The 16,805-nt window shown below is 38.9% G+C and overlaps 1 protein-coding gene across 2 annotated transcripts in view; it reads right to left on the bottom strand.

Annotated features, from left to right (window-relative positions):
• Positions 1 to 14,784, bottom strand: part of adcy6a (adenylate cyclase 6a) — a 103,384-nt gene extending 88,600 nt beyond the window's left edge. Inside the window, exons 1-3 of one of the 2 annotated variants that reach the window (XM_067446750.1) lie at positions 14,511 to 14,784; positions 7,159 to 7,372; positions 5,272 to 6,199 (exon numbers count right to left, since the gene is read on the bottom strand). In XM_067446750.1, the coding sequence (XP_067302851.1) occupies positions 5,272 to 6,198 (927 nt within the window). In that variant the 5' untranslated portion in view covers position 6,199; positions 7,159 to 7,372; positions 14,511 to 14,784. Of the gene's footprint in view, positions 1 to 5,271; positions 6,214 to 7,158; positions 7,373 to 14,510 lie in introns of those variants that run through there. The other variant, XM_067446748.1, reaches the window with a different exon arrangement.
• Positions 14,785 to 16,805: the final 2,021 nt, after the last annotated feature.

The following is a 16,805-nucleotide window of genomic DNA, read 5'->3' as shown; positions in this document are numbered from 1 at the left end:
CTCATGTGAACTGAACTGACAGGGGAGCTGAAGCTCATTAAATATGCAAATCTTCTCCAATCCTAGCCGTGGGTGTTTACTTCAAAGTCTCCGGTGCGTCACGCCCATCAAAACCCAGCATTCAGGAGAGAGCCTCAAAACCAGAGTAGAAAATAGCCTATTACTTATTAGTTATGATGTGGTAAAAACCATGCAAACGTCGTAAGACAACAGTATAATTTGTTTTTTTTTTAAAACAGTTTATGACACCTTTAATAAGACATATTATTGTAATATATAAAGTGACATGACAACTGATATTTATATGCATTTAATGAAAGTAATAATTTTGCTATATTGATCTATATTGATTTAAAAAAAATACTTTTTGGCCATATAAATAACAACACACTGCACCAAATTGCATATTTTTCTCAGTTTCTTTTTTCTCGTTCTTGATTGTGAGCTTCATATTCTCATATTCATATTCTTCATATTAAATTATTCTACAGTATATGAGACATTAAAGCCTGATATATCAAATATGATACATAACATAAAACCCATTTCTTTTCGTTTTTGTGTGTGTCCGAAGATGCCATAAACAAAATAAAAAAATCTATTATTTTACATGTCAGGTTTAACAGGGTTAAGAAGAACCTGTTTATTCATCATAAAGCAGGTATTTCACAAAGTTGTATGAATTTGTATTATGCGGTTTGTAGGAAATTGTAGGAATGTTTGTAGGAACCGATTTGCAATGAAAACAACTTAAGAATTTACATGCAACGCTAAACATAATTCTCAGGCATGAGCATCATAAAAACGCACAAATGACAGAACTCGCACCGATTCGTTATGGATTTGCCAAAACATAAAGTAGTTGTGCACTGTCATGAGACTGTGTTATAGAATTTTCATTGGGAGAACTATGTCTTTAAAAATTATAAGAGAGATGCTCCTCATCTAATCTCTCTGCCAAAGTTCATCTTGTACTTTCATATCTTGGTCCTCAGTGAAAATATTATTTTTATTTTTTGGTTCCCACGGCATGGAGAATAAACATTAAATGGACCATTAATTAAAATCTTGATGGCTTAAAAAAACATAATCAACAGCAACTTTGATAAGGAAGGAAAACCCTGAAGGAATTATAGTGGGTCAAATTTAAGATGTACCGACTAGCACAGAAAATAATTTAGACTCTGAAAAACAAACAAAAGAGCATAATGACTCATTCCATTATTATCACACCATTGACTTCTATTGTATTTTCTTGACTGTCAACCCATTTTGTTTGTTTTTACGAATGCAGGGACGAGTTTAAATAATTTTCAGTGTAAATCAATTGAGCTGAGCCAACAATATTCGTATTACATTCCACGATTCTCTCTTAACAACCACAGATTAATAACTGAGGTCTCTGCTTAATGTCTCAATACCTAAAGCCAACTTCGCCAGATCTACATAGTTTATCTCAAAAAAAAGAAAGAAGGACAGTCAGTTTAATATGTGTTGACTTAATCAAATGTAAAGGCTTACGATGAAAGGAACAGGCATACTGCAAACATTGGGACTAACGCAAATAATCCAGCTAGATATAGGCTACAGTCCTCCATAACATGCAAAGGAATCCTCTCAGAGATCTGCTAACCAGCAAACCAGTCCTTTAATTAAAGGATGGAAATGTGTTCTAAGCAAGCGTTCCTTCCTGCATTAATGGGGCCAAGCATTCTGCTTTGTCTTCCTGATTGTTTATAATGAAATGACCTCCTGTTCCCATTCTCTCCTACTGCATTGTACAGTAGAAGTAAACAGTTGTACAGTGCGCTATGGTCGTACGTTGACCGTGAGGTCAAGACCTCGTCCTCCCTCCTTTTATGCACACCCACGACCTCCTCCCGTCCCCAAAAACTCCTCACAAACACACACACACCCTGAAGAAAAGTACAAAGCGTCCCTTGTGTAGGAGCACAGAGGCCTGGGTGACAGTGCTTAACATGATGCTGATATTTTCATGGGAGGAGCGCGAGGAGAGAAAAGGATCAGCTTTGCCGGGGCGGCTCATTCAACCACACTGCCTGACCTTCATCCTACCCCTGAGGTCCTTGGCTTGACTCACAACAACACACTTGCGGCCACAGACAGCACAGCCAAAGCCTGGCACAGCGGTTTCAAACATGCTACCATCACAGATGATGCTAACATGCTAATATGAACAAATACATCACACACATAACCACCAAATCCCTATTCAAATCAAATGTATACGTTTTGCGGTAAGCCAGTTGGATCATTTCCGCCATTTTCGCTTCTTTTGATGACACGCCCTCGCTCTCTCTTTCTTCAAAGACATCTCAGCCAACCAGATGCCAGTCATTCAAAAAAGTGCTACATGAATCACAAGCAAAGACCCTTTCTGACTGGTTAAAAGGTAAAACTTTAGTTTAGGTCCAATTCTCACAATTAAAGGCACAATATGTAAGATTTTTGGATTAAAATATCCCAAAACTACTAGAACAATGTTATATATTTTGTTGAATTGTGTATTAAATTATCCCAAATGTTTAAGGCCAGTGAAATAAGCGATATTAACCAGGACACGGACCGTGTTCGTGCGTCGCTTATCATTGACATTATATCCAAGTTACCCTCAATTTCCGGTTTTATTTTGTAGAAATCATGGAAACATCAAAGACACTTTAATATATGATGTTTTAATAGACAGCAACTGTTTGCTGTACTGCGAGTTCCATGTTTCACCATGTCTAATATCGCTCTAGCTCACTGCAGTGTGAACAAGTGTCTCATAGTAGCCGCCGAGCGATCGCATAGAGTAGCATTATATCATAACTTTCAAAATGAATAAATCTTTAATGCATTAGCTCATCCATGAATTAGGTTTCTGCCTGAGGGGAAGACAACATCTCCCATGATCCCGCAAAATCAAGGCGTCATCAAACGACGTTGTTTTGAATAAGTGCCCTCTAGCGGTGAAAATTACATATTGTGCCTTTAACTAGTTGCTTATTAGCATGCATATAACTAGAACATCGGCGGTTTATTATTACTTATAAAACACATATTAATTCCTTATTCTGTATGGTCATTTTTTACATTCGTTAATACTACCCAAGTCCCACACAATACCTAAACTTAACCAACTATTAATAAGCAGTAATTAGGAGTTTATTGAGGAAAAAGTTGTAGTTAACATTTAGTTGACTGGTTAAATTAGTAGAAGAATGGTTTGATGTTTCATTAGCGCCATTCATTGAGAAGCTAGGTCAATGTTTTTCCACTGTGCTGCTTTACTATTGTTCATGTAAACTGCTGAAACCCATGAGCTTAGTGTTTCTTTTTTTAGGAAATATTTGTGAATGCATTCTATTTCACATGGTTTAGCCTAATGACAGGCTAATATATAATGGCCAAGATGATACATACATACAGTGCCACACACATTAAAGGAAGAGAAATGTCCATACTAGATGTGCCTGCAATTGTGCTAATGCAGTAAAGACACTAACACTAATTCAAACAAACTCACGGATGTCAGCGCCGTGGGTGGAAGTGCACATATGATCAGGTGACTGATTACATGGTGGAATTCAATTCAGAGTGTTTGCATAATTGACACTGTACAATATAGCATGTCTTTACTGTAAGACACATATTTACTCTTTTAAATATTATTCTAGTTCAAAATATTTATTTACAACTATCAATAATTAATAATCCCTAAATATCATTAGGTTGTTGAGGTGTTGCACTGCATTACATTTCAAAACCCGAGCCTTGTCATATGACGATCCAATTATCTGATTTGACACTCATTGAACTTGACGCACAGTCACGAGCGTCTGCAGGGGTTCTCTCTCTCTTTTAATGAGGCATTTTTTCATTTCAATTCAGATATGTCAAAAAATTCTATGCATCTCTAAATGCCATTTTCATGCACTTCCCTTAACTGGAAGCCCTAACAATTAACATTTCTTATGGGGATTTTCATTTTAAAAAATGTGATCTTCAAAGGAAAAAAATGGGACAGAATGCAGCTGTCTCACATCTTTAAACAATTTTTAACTTGAAAAGGCTCATGACCGAAGCATCTGCATTTTGATTGCTTTAGCAGTGGTTTTAAATGGTATTCATTAGGGCTGCGCTATACATCGAAATTATCGAAATATCGCAAATGTACATATCGTGATATGCATATCGCAACGGCACGCAATATCTGAATGATTTTAATAGGCATTTGTGAAATTAACATTGTGAAAAATGTAACTTTTAGGTTGTCATATAGCAGAGAATAGACTGGGCACACGACTACAGTTTCTTATGGGACTTGCTTGACATTAAAGGGGTGGTTCCGTGTTTTTTTTTCTAGGCTTGGTTGTGTTTATGGTGTGCAGTATAACATGTCTTAATACTTTTTTAAACGCTGTATTTTTCTTATATTTTACCTTTATTCCACACCGCTGTCTCTACTGTCCTTTGAACGGCTCGTTTACTTCCTGCTTCTATGAAAAACCCAATGGTCTTAGATTGATTAGATGGCCAAATTTAGTTTTTATTGGCTGAAGTGCCAAGCACAGTTTGTCTGGAAGCGCCACACCCCTCACCATTACGGGCAGAAGTCACATCTGCGGAGACTAGCGAGGGTTTATGATGTCACCAACCCAGGAAGAAGCTTGTTTTAGTCCAAACCGGCCGTTTTTGTAGGCAATAAACTGCCGTAACTTTAAAAGACAATATCTCCGTTTGCATTGAACTTTCAGCGCTGTAACTTTGCAGCTACTGTTTATGCTCAAGCAGCAACAGTAAAGTTAAAAAAGTCAAATCGCATGCAACCACCCATTTAAAAAAAGAGTTATTATACATAATAACTTGCAAAAAACAACTTGCAGTTTCACGCTTCCTGACACACACACACCGAAACGTGCGCACAAGCGGCCTCTCTGAAGGCATGTGACCCCTTCAGTTCTGTTTCGTGTCTTGTTACACACTCAAACTACCAAACACACTAATTGTTTTAACTGAATTTAAATAGATTTTACACGCTAAAAGCATTATCATATCGCATATCAAAGATCGCATTATTTAGCAAGGTATTGCATATCGCATTTTTCTTCAACATCGCACAGCCCTAGTATTCATTTAAATGGAGGTGTTCTTTTCAAATGGAACCATTCTCAATTCCCAACCATAGTCAAATTCTCAAATATAAAGAAGTAATCAGATAAACATCAAAGTTGGAATTAAAATGGAGGACTACAGCGCAGGACCCACCTGTTTCCAGAGGAACTCATCCTCCTGATTGATCCTCCATGTGGTGAGGAGGTGTATGGAGGACAGCACTCCTCCGCTGAGCACAGCCGCCCTCATCCGCACGGGCAGCAGCGTGTAGATGATGTAGATGAAGAAGACGGACCACCAGATCCCCTCCGAGGCGCTGCGGGGGGCGACCATCAGCACCCCGAACACCTGCACCACGATCAGCACTCCAATCACAAGGTAGCTGACCATCCACATGTAGTCCTGGTGGAACCCGTTTCGGTTGCACACCACCATCAGCGCCAAGAAGAGGGCCATCGCCACGGACAGCACAGAGGCGTAGACCACGTCGGGCGGCCCGTGGATGCAGTGGAAGGTGAGCATGACCCCACAGACGATTACCAGGACGCCCATCAGCATTGTGAGGGAGCTCTGATTGAGCCGAAAGAAGTAGCGCTGGTAGAGACGCTCCAGTTTGCGCGACTGGAACTTCTTGGATTGAAACACGCGAACGACCCGCTGCCAGCAGTCCGCTGCCGAGACTGACCCCGTCCCACTGGCCGTGTCATCGCTGGACCCGTCGCAGCCTGAGCCGTCACCTTTCCGCCCCTTGACCTCGCCGTCCTCGAAACCCAGGTCCACAGATTTAAGCCCCATCCCCTCCCCCCCACCCCCTGCTTTCCCGTAGTGGTCTTCCTGCCATCCGCAGCGCATGCCGAAGTTGCCTCCGCCCGTACCTCCTCCTCCTCCAGACCGGGTGGCCTGAGAGTGGGGCGGCTGGGGAGGAGGCTCCATGGCTTCCACGTCCCGCAGGCAGCTCATGTAGCGTGGGTTGCAGAGAGAGGAGCCAACCTTGCGCTTGGACTTCTTGCCATTGCGCTCGCCCCACACGGTCTTACGATCATCCACTCTGGCCACTAGGAAGCCGTTGATCCAGGACATTCTGCGAGGATACATGAGGAAAACCAAAGTCAGAGACAGAGTATGATGGTATTGTACCATGCTTATGCGGTTCAGACAAAAAAACGTCTAAAAATCTAGTTTAAAAGACATGTGCCACATCTGAAGTCATTTATTCATGTTGGTTTAATATGGTTTTGAAAAAACATTTCAAGAAATGTCAAGTGGCGTAGCTATTAAAGGGATAGTGATCATAGATGTGTGTACATAGGTGCCTCATTTGACCGATCCGCACAGGCACTAATAAGGAATCTATATATATATATATATATATATATATATATATATATCTATATATATATATATATATATATATATATGTGTGTTTTAAGACATCAATGTGTCGCCACGAGCCACAGGGTTTAATATGGATTCATATGTCTATGTGTTTTTTACTCTCATAGAAATACACCCCATTGACATTTATAAATCTTCATTTGTGTTCTACTGAAGAAACAAACACACCTACATCTTGGATGCCCTGGGGGTAAGCAGATAAAAATAAAAGGTTCATTTTTGGGTGAACTATCCCTTTAAGTAAAAAAGCAATAACATACTTTCAGTACCTTACAGTTAATCATAAAAAAAATTCTTAATTCTACTTTAAAACATTTTTTTTTTTACAAACATCACAAAAAATGTATTCATAATTATCTTCTTGGAAAGTCGAGACATATGACAGCTTAACATAGATAATAAGCTTTTTTTTAAATAATAACACAGGGCACACTTTACAATAAACTACCAAATAAGGTATTCTTTTAATGAATTTCAATATTGTTACGAGGATTTTTTTATTATTATGATAGTAATATGATAATAATAAGAAATATTTTATGCTCTCAAAAAAAAAATCCAAAGGAATTTGAATTGAGATATTAAAAACATGCTAATTTGATACGAATGTGTGTGTTTTTATTGAGGTTTTGTGCATCTCTTTACCTGTGTGGGTTCTGGTGTGCGACCCAGCCCTGATCTTGCTGTCTGAGACACTCATTTAGAGCCGTGGATGAGTGAAAGCAAAAATGTGTAGTTCAGACAAGTGAGTGATGGCTATCAGGGAGTCCAGTAGCGTTTAGTTACTGTAGACTGGCCCGATGGGTTTGAAGATCTTTTACTGATACTTTGTTCAACTGTATCTTCACAACATCTGGATCTGTTGACGACAAACCATCAATAGAAACAATGTGAGATCAATAAAATACATGAACAAAATGTGGAAAGATTCACTGTTGAATATTTAAAACTCAGTATTTTCTATAAGACATCCAAATGCATTTTCCTACTTAAGGATGCAAATGTTTGATTAGTAATAAATGGTTATCACAACCCTTGCTTTTACATTCCCTTCCTCTGTCAGGTACACTATTAACAGGTTGAAATTACACTGTGCCTTAAAAAAGCAATAAAACAATCGCTAAAAAATATGGAAAGCACCAGGTCCATTTCCCTAAACTGTCACTGTATTTCTAATCAATGACTGGCAGCTCTTAAATCTATATACACTTCACTTCCTTATCAGCAATGATTAATAAGCATTTGCCTAAGTAAACCAGTTAAGAAGGCTCAGAAACTGTAACATTAGATGTAAGCTTCACATTTAATCCTTGCCGTTTTAAGATATTCTGAGCTTTAAATGTTATTCTAGCATGGCCGTGGGTCACAAGACTGGAAGATGAATGAGAAAGCAGAGAAGAGTCAACATATCAGTTAGATGACCAGATCAAATAACTAACTCTGAAGCAAATGAAATTCAAGAGGTCCACACACTTGTGAGTACAAGTGAGATAAATGCATATATAATAAATAGTACATTGTCATTCTATCTAAATATACTCTTTTCAAATTTCATGTCTCCATTTTACTACTATAATGTTAATAAAATGTTACATAAAAAAACTATATGGAATAATGTCATTTATAGACAAAGCATTATTAAATTGTTTACTTAAAGGGATAGTTCACCAAAAAATGAAAAAAAAGCGTAACTGGCACAATATGTCAGACGTAGCGTAGGCATTTTGAATTGCGATACAGAAGGCGATCAAATCGCTTCAGAAGGCCTTTATTAGAAGGCCCCGGAGCCGTGTGGAGTACTTTTATAAAGGATGGATGCACTTCTTTGGTCTTCAAATGTTCGACTGCTATTATAAAGCTTGAATTAGCCAGGAACATTTTTATATAACTCTGATTGTATTCGTCTGAAAGAAGAATGTCCTATAGGATGGCTTAAGTGAGTAAATTATGGGATACTTTTCATTTTGGGTGAACTAACCTTTTAAGGGGTTAAAACAAAAAAGCTTCTTTGCTAACTCTCAATTACACTGTGCCTTGTTTGAAAAAACAAAAAGCAAGACAAATTTGATTTCTCACGTCATGACCTCTTTAATACTAAATCGCCATTTACACTTATGCCGCACTGTACATTTTTATAACAGGTTCATTAAAGATTCTAGAGTCCATTTGTTGTATTTTGCCCTTTATTCTGATCATCTTTAGTGTTTGTGTTGTTTATTTTATGTTTTGACATTTTGACAATCATGCAGATACATTTTTGATGACTCCAACACTGCATATAAAAATCATCACTGTATATGAAGTAGATCATATTACACTGTTCTCTAGGATACATGATGTTCATCAGCCAGTTGTGGCATCCAGTCAAACATTTCTGAATAATGACAGTTGCCCGGGGCAACTCTGTATAACTGACTGCTCATCATTAATTTATAACTTTGCATTAATACTCATTGCCTAACTATTCTATCTTACACTTCTATATCATACTGTATTATATTTAGAAATCAATCATATACTGTAGCAGGACATGGCACTCCTTATTAATGATAATTGTTTCTTTAATCCGAAAACAACAGTCCCGGTATATCCTGCCTAATCAGAAAACGACAGATAATCAGAGGTAAGACTTGATCAACTTAAACGGATCCTCCGGCTGTCAATCACTCAGTCCTGACCGGCCTAAACCAGTAGAATGAATATGAATTAACAATATTCTTATACAAATGAGCACAGCCACACAGCATAATATTTTGTCTCACATATCAGGATCTGGGCCAGCTGGTGATGTTGAAAGGTATTGATGGACAAACAGGAATGTGTTACTGTCTGTCTTCAGCCCTTTACTGGCACATATTCGTTTGTACAGGTCATTTTGAACGGAAAGTCTGACTCAGTGAATCGGTTCTTCCAATTCGTTCATTTCAAACCGGCTCAAAAAAAGGACTCAGTGGTTCTTTACGTAATGACGGGGTCCCTGTCATCCCAATAAACTAAATTATATAGTCTACTCTAAAACGTTTCAGTAAAGACATAGGCACATAATGAGGTTTATTATGGTTTTTATTTTACATTTAATTAATAAACGTGTGTTTATTATAATTTCATAATTCAGTGTACTAGTTCAATTGGTTTCAGCTATGATTCAGGCAGCTGATTAATCAGTCACATGACAATTTACATTTAAAATACTAATATTAATCATAATTTATTCAGCTATTTTAATATGTTTAGCGATAAACTGTCAGCCAAGTCTTAAAGGCCCACTGAAGTGCCTTGAAACACACAGCATTATTCATTATGTTGACGTAATATTCATTGAAAAAGGAAGACAGGGCTGGACTAATCGAACAACTCCTCCCCTTTTTAAAATAGCCAATAGTGTTTTGTTTATGTCATAGTCTGGCCAATGCACTACAGTAAAGCTGCAGTTTCTCTCTAATCGCTAACCATTTCTCCTCTTAATCTCCTCCATATCAGTTTAAAATACAGCATCCTGTGCAGAATTCAAACATGTCAGATATGTTTTCTGGTCTGCGCCAACTCACGCATATGATCTGTTCAGTGCTGTCGTGTCTCTGGACCGGAGCAGACTGTGTGCGCACTGCCGCGGTTCGCATGACACTAACGTGAAGCCTTCATTCTCCCCAATCGAAAGCATTTCTACATTGTCTGAATCATTCCCTGTCCCCTATGTAGTGCACTATGTGCCATTCACCATGTAGAAAATAGTAAATGAGTGAACAAGTGACCGGTTTCAGCTGCAGATTCAGCTTCTATTTATAGTGTAGGGGGTGGGGAAAATTCTCGTGGTGCCCCCCTCAGCACTTGGTGCCCTACGCGCAGCTCGTGGTGGGAGCGGCGGCACTGACAGTAAGGCTAACACAGTGCTGTTTTATATTAGAAACATTTGAGTGTGTTGAATGCTACTATGTGTGTTCACTCGGCACCTACTCTGAGACACTTGTTCACACTGCAGTGAGCGAGAGCAATATTAGCATGGGTGTCGAAACCATTGTGTATGGGTGGGACTAGACCCACCCACTTTTTACGACCAATTATATTGGACCCACTCACTTTTATCGTCTCTAATTCAGTGCATGTCTGTTCACCTACCCCTAACCGATAAACACATGCTATTAAACACAGGTTAGATGCTTTAATTCCACTTTTCTAATATTTTCTTAATTTTTATTGAAAATAAACACCTTTTTGATCTGATATGTGATGGGAAATAGGAGTAAAGTGCAGTGGCGGCGTTTCACAAAAGCCTAGGGTATGGCATGAGTCCTTCTGGCCATACAAAAACATTCCCAGATAATCACATTAGCCTATTTCGAAACAAAATGTGGATAAAAATCCACTAAAAGAACTTATCAACAGACTTAAGAACAATAAATGCTAAAATACTGAAACAGCCTTATAATTCTTCACTTTGACCTAACCAAATGCAACACATGAAAAAAATGATCTTTTCCATGTTAATCAGTTTTTTGTACAAACCAGACGCAATGGTGATTCACGGCGATTCATTTTTACAAACAGTTTTTTTTTTGTTTTTTTTTTGCGGCATTGTGGCTGGAACGCAAAGTATGATGAGTGCAGATTATGTAAGGGATAATGTACACCCAGCCGGTTGTTATCGCAGAATAAACCCTGACAGAGTGATCAGGACCCCGACGCGAAGCGGAGGGTGTACATTATCCCGCTTATTACACGGCTACTAGTCTCAAATAAATAATTATTAGACACAAAATATTGTCTCGAGATTAAATATTTTATTAGCTGTTACGCAAAGCTTCCGCGAAGAAAAACAGTTCCAACCTGCTTTAAGCCTTTATCTATTGCTGAAGATTTGCCATATGCCCTTGCTAAATGTTGAAAATGAATGCTGAAAGGGTTAGTTCACCCAAAAATGAAACCAAGCCTATGATTTACTCACCCTCAAGTCATTATAGGTGTATATGACATTCTTCTTTCAGACAAATACAATCGGAGTTATATTTAAAAAGTCCAGGCTAACGTTAATCCAAGCAGCTGACACGCGCATGACCCTGCTTAATCGATGATCGATAAGTCTTATTGATCAAATGTCTTATCGACAATTAATCGATCATCGATTTATCGTTGACATCCCTAGTTTGAAGTCCATGAAAAATGCAGCTGTCCGTCAAATAACGTGCTCCACACAACACCGATGGGTTAATAGAGCCTTCTTATTCGAATCGATGCGTTTGTGTAAGAAAAAGATCTATATTAAAAACGTTATAAAGGAAACCTGCCTTTAAGTCTTCCATTGAAACCCACGGCTGTTTAAGCCACAAGATGGCGCCAGCGTTAAGCATAGAAGTAGTACCGGTCAAGATAACTCGTAGTACCCGTATGAGCGGGTGTTATCTGGAAATAACATACCGCTGGAATGCGCGATTGACCAATCAGAATCAAGTATTTCACAGAGCCGTGTAATAAATGAATTTAAAGTGAGTTTGATATCATTTTTTGTGACCTTTTATAGACAGCCTTACTGAAAACAACAATGGATAATTCACCTCAGACCTTAACAAAAAAATTAAAGGAAACAACTTTACAAAATGTCAACTCAAGGTGAGCAAACAAGTGTATTCTATGATAATAAACTAGTTTTAGTCACTCAGTAAGTATTTTTAATCATGCAAAAATGTTGTAAGATTTAAGAACTCAATGTGGTACTTATCCATTTCATCTTGAATGCAGTCAGTGCACATGCAGAGAGCCCACACAAGCTCTTCTGATTGGCTGTGAATTTTGATTGATTGATCTCGGGCCGTGTCAGGTTTGCCGCTGAAAATCTTGTTGCATCGCGTCTCTGACATAGGCCCTGCCCCAAATGACACACTTCATGTGCACTTTCGATCTTGTCGTATTACAATGGCCGCTGTGTGCGCATCCACAAGAACGCAGAGTCCCATTTGTCCCATTTTGCCAGCCTCAGAAGGGTGTTTTCACAAGCTCCCCCCTTTGAGATCGATATGTGCCCTAGATGCGCACTTCTGCCGAGCCCGCACTGGTGCGGGTTACGCAGTGGACTCCTTATCTGAATGCCAGGGTATGGCAACTGCCATAATCAGATATACGTAAACGCTGCCCCTGGTAGACTGACTTTGACAAAAAGTGGATTCAAACCTTGAGTGAACCTTACCCCTTCACTATTGCCACTGTAGATGATTCAGTGATTTCTGCAATTTTGTCTGGCCCAATCAGATGGTAAGTAAACAGCTGTATATTTGTATTTATTGTAAATGGCATTTACTCCAGTAAAAACAAAAATTCTGAGAGAGAGAGGACCCACCCACATTTGTTTTGCTTCCGATGCCTATGGATATTAGGCATGGTAAAACATGGTACTCGCGGTAAATCAAGAAAAAGAGATTCAAACAATAAGGCTAACTGTGTTGAGCTCTATAACAATGATTCACTTTCTGTCTATAAACACATTAAAAGTCTTTGGTGTTTCCATGGGTTCTACAAAAAAAAAAACAGAAATCGAGGGTAATGAGGGTATGATGTCATTGATAGGCGACACACGGTGCTCCATGTCCCGGTAAAAAAGGGTTATTTCTCTCTAAACATTTTGGAAACATCTGGCATAATGTAAGTACACAAGAAAATTGGATGGATAGTTTAATCCAAAAATCTTGCGTATTGTGCCTTTAAGTACATTCGAGACCGCTTCGGAACGCTTCAGTCCGATTTACCAACGAATCATTCAGCTCAGTTCTGTGAACCGATTCAACGACAAGATCCAACTCAAACAAGGATTCGTTCACGGACCAAACCGAACATCGCTCATTGATGCGAAAACGCACAAATGCCACACTACAGTACGTATAACACCCATAACCAATCTTTTCTGAGTCATTGTCTTGGTAGAGGCTATATAAAGAGGAGTACTGCACAAATGTGGCTGTGGCTGTGTCTGTAACCTGCATCCGCTCGTATCGTGCTGTATTCCTCCGGGACATTTGCACGACATTTCAACAGCCGCGCGCTGATGTTACATAATGCAAATGTAGAAATCGCAGTGTCGCCTCAGTCACAATTAACACTAATTGCTATTAATCTAAATCTTAAAGAAACGAGCAGTCAAATTGTGCTGCCCTTTAAAAACGAATATAAAAAAAAACATATTTACTCGAGCATCGACAGTTCGCCATCGCCATAACATATGCATGCTGCATAATTTCAGCGCTTCATCGATGGCTCATGTTGCCAGAAGAACTATGCAGCATTTCTCCCATAGGCCGTTTGGAGATGTTTCGTTACATAACACGGAGTGTGTGTTCAGTGTGCCTGTGTGTGTACCATATTCGCAGCAGTGACCGTGTAGAGGCTGTTACAGTAACAGTGTGCGGATACTTGCAGCACAGCATGTCACACCCGACCGCCAAGTGTGGTCTATCCAGCCCCGTCCTTCACCCAAACGAGCTGAATTATAGCGCGCTACAGGCCGTGAACGCGTCCATATATGCGCTGGACATGTTACGGGGATCATAGCGTGCGAAACATTCCAACGCATCAGTCATCATCGCCTCTTTTTATACAGGCAAACACGCACAAGTCAACCATCAGAATGGACATCAAGCCTTATGCCTTAAGCCTCACGTATGACATCTATTTAAACCGGCAGCTGGTGTTTTGCTGTTTATTTCACGTTTTCCGCGGGACCGTTCGACCTTTAGGGCAACATCAGCAGTGCGAGCTAAGATAGGAATCGCATCGGGACGTTTAATCCTGAATGTATCGCTGGTGTGAATGAAGAGAGGGGTGTTGCAGTTGGCCCCTGCTTATTCGTCGCTAGTGCTGCATTAAAACCTTTCACACGCACGCATCTGACTCTTCCAAATGCCCTCTATAGCTAAATGGCAAGCGCTTGTATAACGTTTGACCATCTGAAACCATGCTAGAAAGCAGCCCTACATAAAACATGACTGATCACCCTAGAAAAAGATCTGACTCACCGTGGACATCTCTCCGTGTCGGGCGCAGCAGCGGTGGCGTCTCGAGCGCGCGCGGGCGTTCGGTCGCTCGGTGTCCTTGCTATCGGTAGGGCGATGTGTTTTTTGCAGGCATCGAGGACGAGGGGACAGAGGGCCAAAGACGGTGAAGCTCTGCCTTGCTTGTGCTCCCGTCGTTTCCCAGCCTCTCCCCCTTCACACAGACGCGGTGCCAGTGTCAGTCTCCACGCGTCTCAACACTCCCCCTAAAGGCCTGCGAACAAGCAGCTCCTCACTGACAGCTGACTTTACCTGTCCTCCTCCTCTGCTCTCATCTATCTATCTATCTATCTATCTATCTATCTATCTATCTATCTATCTATCTATCTATCTATCTATCTATCTATCTATCTATCTATCTATCTATCTATCTATCTATCTATCTATCTATCTATCTATCTCTAACCAACCACAGTTAGGCTATATTACATAAAATGTCAAAACCATTGACATTTATTTGTGGCCACATGCCACAAGTTCCCATTTCAAGCAATATATATATATATAATTTTTTCCTACCTGAAAATGCTCAAGACAGCACTATACTATTTGCACAGCCATTTGAAAAATACAGTACAGTTACACATTAATGTATTTAGTGAGTACAAGACACTGAATATGTATTTTTCACATTTTTACTGCATATGCTCTTTGCAATTCTAATTTGTTCACAGCATTATGCAAAAGAAAAAAATACACCCTTATTTACAGTAAAAAACTTTACCTTTACCTTCTACCTTTGGGTAGAGCCATGCACAACTGTAAACAATATTGCAGTATTGGAACTGAACATACAACATATACTATATATGTTGTATGTTCAGTTTCAATACTGCAATATTGTAATATAATTACAATATACTGTAATCATTCATGCACATCCAGCAGTGGTGGAGAACTTGAGTACAAGTACACTTTTTGAGTATCTGTACTTTACTTAAGTATTTTTTTTTTCTTGAAACATATGACTTTAAATGAATTTTTAAATTCTCTTTTTATGAACTTTCTTCAGTGAGGAATTTTTATTTAAGCACATTTATATTACTTATATATGTCTATTTATCTAACCTAAAGTATATTTTCAGAAAATATTGAATGTGGTTATGGTCTTAGGGCCCAAAAATGAACATTCTTGCATATAATTTACTCACCCTCATGTGTAATTTTATTCTTAAAGGAGTAGTAAAATGAAAATGACCCCATGATTTACTCACCCTCAAGCCATCCAAGGTGTGTATGACTTTCTTCTGTCTGATGAATGCAATCAGCGTTATATTAATAAATATCCTGACTCTTCCAAGCTTTATGGGAGTGGAGGAGACCATTGAGTTTGTAGCTCAAAAAAGTGCATCCATCATAAAAGTAATCCACATGGATCCGGGAAGTTAATAAAGGCCTTCTGAAGTGACGTGATGGGGTTTTGTAAGAACAATATCAATATTTAAAACTTTATAAAGTAAAATAGCTTCCACCAGACCACCTTACATGTTCAACTTACGCAGAAAGGAGGACTATTGCAGTTCAAACCGCTTACACTACGTTCTAGTGATACGCCACACCAGTTATGCTTTTATCGCAAGTTATTAATACGGAAGGCGGTCTGTGGGAAGCTACATATTTTACTTTATAAAGTTTTAAATATGGATATTTTCTTGCGAAACCCCATCGATTCGCTTCGTAGGGCCTTTATTAACCCCCTCTCCTGTGGAGCTCTTTTATAATGGATGGATGGGCTTACGTTTAGCTCAATGGACTGCCATTATAAAGTTTGGAAGCGTCAGGATATTTATCAATAAAACTCTGATTGTATATATCAGAAAGAATGACTTGAGGGGGAGTAAATCATGGGGTAATTTTCATTTTAAAGTGAACTAATCATTTAAGAGGAACATGAAAGAAGATATTTTGAAAGTTGGTAATAACATTGGAGAACACTGACTTCTCAAATATCTCCGTCTCATTTTGCTATCTGTTATTCAATCATTTACAGTTTTTCTCAGTCGCTTTGACGCATTTCTCACATCACTATTTACATTTGCACAACAGTTAGTTCAACTTCCACAACATTTAGTCATTTGTGCACATCATAATAGCAGTTTCTCATTCCTTCCAACAAATTGCAAATGCTTTTGGACGTGCATCAATCGCAAAAACTCTGCTGTTTTATAACATTATCATTTGCGTATGTCATGCCAGTCAAAGTGAACTATACTTGTGAATGCTGAATAGTCATTCCATATTTCATTGCCTGAGTCAAAA

This window comes from Pseudorasbora parva, chromosome 6 (genome assembly GCF_024679245.1).
Source record: "Pseudorasbora parva isolate DD20220531a chromosome 6, ASM2467924v1, whole genome shotgun sequence".
Taxonomy (NCBI): Eukaryota; Metazoa; Chordata; class Actinopteri; order Cypriniformes; family Gobionidae; genus Pseudorasbora; species Pseudorasbora parva.
Note: the sequence above shows the minus strand (reverse complement) of the source record. Positions and strands in the feature narration are given on the sequence as shown.